Here is a 3,428-nt window from a genome sequence, read left to right on the forward strand (position 1 = left end):
TAGCTATGTGCATATCATGTTATTAAATCTCTAAAAGAGGCATAGACCCATTATGAAAATTTGTGATTATTCCTTGCCTGTATAAGTGGTTTTACATTAAAAGATTGGAATAAAGAAATTTCAACCGAGCAAAGAATGCCTAGAACTGATTTTATTAGTAGGTTTAATGCATTCTAAATACAAAAATACAGTTTTATAAATACAAGTCACACCTTTGTGTGACCAGATGTTAAACACTTAGTATATAGTGAAATATCTGTAACTCATTAACTGATACAGGCGGAAACAAATTTACACCATAAGAAAAAAACCGAAACCGCACACAACAGTGTCACAGCAATGCCGGAAACATATTTTGCCATCTCCCACACTGGATATACAAGACTGTAGAATTGCAAGTCCATGCAATTTCACCATCCTTTTTTCATACATAAGAATATGTTTGATTGGCCAGATTGATTTCAAGTTTTTAAATGCTTTTGAAACAATAACAATATTTTATTAAGAGTGCCCAGATTTGGTCATTGTTCTCTACAAACATTTCAAGAGGAATGAGTTGCAGAAGGTTCCTCTGGGACAGTCACAGAGTCTTCCAATTCGGGCTCCTTTCCTTACAGCACATTGTTCGCCAGCATCACACTATTGAAGAAGATTTTTAAAAGTTACTCTTTCATTTTACTGCAACGTTAAAGATGGAACTGAAAATTGAATCAACTAAATTAAATTGATCTGAATTAATTAATTTTCCTAACTAGCAATATTACTTCTGCGTGCAGGCAACTACACCATATATCCAATGATTCAGTAGAGGTAGTAATTTATTTGATGCCAGAAAATGTTCTAAGGGTCAAAGGGAAGAATAATTATATTTTTTCTAACTTTAATCATTTCACTCTTGAAGCGAGTGACTCATTCTAGGGTATAATTGCATTGGTACAATTGGCCTTCTGTTATCTTGCTATTCTTCTTGTGCTAACCTAAACATAAAGTTATTAAACCATAGAGTGTATTACACCTGAAACTAATCCTATCCTCATCTCATCTGATGTCCATATATGAACACTTTCTAGAAGTAGTCACTAAATAGCAATCATGAGCAGAAATCTTCACTTATTTTTAACCTCCCTAACCCAGAAACACCGAGGACATTTGTTGTCCTCCAACTACTGCTCTGACCAAGATTAACAATGCAACACAAACCAAGAATTGAACCAGGTACCTCCCTGGTCTGAATGGCTCAGTTTTATACTACCAGTGTGCTTACCCTAATTAAGTCCTTGAGGGAGTGAAAGAAGAATTGTGAAATATATTTTTAATTTATAATGGAGCAACATATCCTTCCCCTTGCTCCCAGACTATGCAGAACTAATACAAATACTTGTTTGTTGTCACTCATCTTCTATGAATATTAGTATAATCAGTGTTATTCTGCTATTGGTTATTAATAAGTATAGATGCTCCAAGTCGTCCCACCGTATACATTAGCCAATTTACGTAACTTAAATTGAATGTTTTCTGATAAAAATGTAATTATTTATCCGTTTGCTTCAAAATTATTCATTGTGAGTTTATTTCATACTTGTAAGTCCCATTCTCCCCGGATTCATGAAATGTAACTAGCCATTTGTCGGATAAAGATGTCATCATACAGTACACAAAACTTGCACGCCAGGTATATTGTTATAGATATTGTCAATTGCTTATAATTAGACTAAAAATGAAACTGTAATGCTTATTGTTAGACGCAGCTGATATACCAAAATCAAGCTTAAACACAAGGCTCTGTCGTGGGTACGGAGAGTGTGAGTGGGAGTGGAGGTGGGGGTGTAGGGGATATAAAGAAAGCATTTTCGAATAAAAAGAACGAACTTTGCATGACTTTATTCGACATTACTCGCACTAAAATTCTTACCATCGGGACCATTCCAAACTTTTTCTCATAAGTTGGCATTCTCTTGCTTTTCAGCTTCTCCAGAACTTCCTGCAAAGCTTCAATCTGCGGGAAAGCAAACACTTGATATTTTTTTTAAAACGGTGTAGAAAAAATAAACTCGCCAGAATAACTAAGTTCCGTTCAAGCAGAAAGTACTGAAGCTGTTTTACCAGCGATAGAGCAGCATCTCCTTAAAAAGATCATTTTCAACTTCCGCATACACCTGCAAATCATGTATAGAATCTCAGCCTTTTCATCCTCCTTTCTCCTCACAATTATCTAATTCAACACTGATCGAGTCTTTAAGCAACATGGGGTGTCAATTTAAAGGGAAACATTTTTTTCAACGGACCCAAGTAACTTAGCGTCCGCACATTATGGCGAGTCGAAGAGACTTAGTAGTTGGCAGGAAAATAGACAGAGGCGCAAGGGGAGAGCCAACTGTGCAACAGCCCCGACAAACAAATTTCTCTGCAGCACCTGTGGAAGAGCCTGTCACTCCAGAATTGGCCTTTATAGCCACTCCTGGCGCTGCTTCACAAACCACTGACCACCTCCAGGCGCTTACCCATTGTCTCTCGAGACAAGGAGGCCCAAAGAAAGAAAGAATATGAAACGATATTTGCAGTTAAATTAAAGAACTGTAGCTGGTTTTGCATAAACGAATTGTGATTTTTAAAATTAAATTCTACACACAAAAGCTCATGATAACATACCAGTTCTTTTTCTTGAGAGGAATCCTCTTTGACTGAGTAATGGTCTACCGATCTGGCTTGCAGGTCTGATTCCTGGCAATTGGAGTTGAGGAGCAGAGCAGCGCTCAGCAGAGTGAGGAGGCAGAGCCGAGTACTCTCCATGGTGCTGAAACTCACACACTGACCACCACAAAGCACATCCAAAGTCAGACTCTGCCAGCCCTTTATATAGCAATCGGCACTTTTGAGATAATTAAACAAGCCCCCCCAAAAGAAATCAATCAGAACCTAGGAACATTGACGTCAGAGTGCACGCAACTCTCAGTGTTGAAGAAGTGCAGAAGAAAACGATCCTTTTCAAAAATCCTCAATTCATTCTTGATTGAAAGAAGCAAACCTCGAGGGAAGCAGAAAAAGCAGCTGTTGAGTTATTACTGTTCAATACCACTGCAATATATAATTACGTATGCAAGAACAGATAGACGTGTCAAAGGCATTGAGCATGAGAATAATGAGCTTATATATAGGAACCAGTGATCATGAAATGAAGTAAAATCTTTGCTTTTGCATTTAGTGTAATAGGGTATGTAGTACACTTGTAAAACAGGGTCCTTGCATAAAGGGGGAAAGATGAAAGGAAGCTCCTTGTTTAAACCCCCATCATTTCCCTATCAGCTTCCCCCATACCCCCTATTTCCAAAGGGACAACAATGGAAATGATGTATATGAAATCATCTAAGCCTCTAATTACTAAATCCAATAGCCTATTTAATGTTATGTAACTGTTAAAAGTAAAAGGC

General features: G+C 37.5%; 1 protein-coding gene across 1 annotated transcript; it reads right to left on the reverse strand.

Annotated features, from left to right (window-relative positions):
* Positions 1-531: 531 nt before the first annotated feature.
* LOC137368673 (cocaine- and amphetamine-regulated transcript protein) lies at positions 532-2,790 on the reverse strand. The gene is made up of 3 exons (XM_068028820.1): positions 2,650-2,790; positions 1,913-1,996; positions 532-639 (listed from the first exon to the last, which is right to left on the reverse strand). Exons 1-3 carry the CDS (start codon positions 2,788-2,790, stop codon positions 532-534), a joined length of 333 nt encoding a protein of 110 aa, XP_067884921.1.
* Positions 2,791-3,428: the final 638 nt, after the last annotated feature.

The sequence above is a fragment of the Heterodontus francisci genome, chromosome 4, assembly GCF_036365525.1.
Source record: "Heterodontus francisci isolate sHetFra1 chromosome 4, sHetFra1.hap1, whole genome shotgun sequence".
Classification (NCBI taxonomy): domain Eukaryota; kingdom Metazoa; phylum Chordata; class Chondrichthyes; order Heterodontiformes; family Heterodontidae; genus Heterodontus; species Heterodontus francisci.

Bases quoted from the DNA above. Each gene is read 5' to 3' on its own strand.
- LOC137368673 (XM_068028820.1), bottom strand. From the start codon at position 2,790: ATGGAGAGTACTCGGCTCTGCCTCCTCACTCTGCTGAGCGCTGCTCTG. The intron at 1,997-2,649 runs GTATGTTATCAT...GCTTTCCCGCAG, and splicing joins CCTCTCAAGAAAAAGAACTG to ATTGAAGCTTTGCAGGAAGT. The intron at 640-1,912 runs GTAAGAATTTTA...CTTCTTCAATAG, and splicing joins AGTTTGGAATGGTCCCGATG to TGTGATGCTGGCGAACAATG.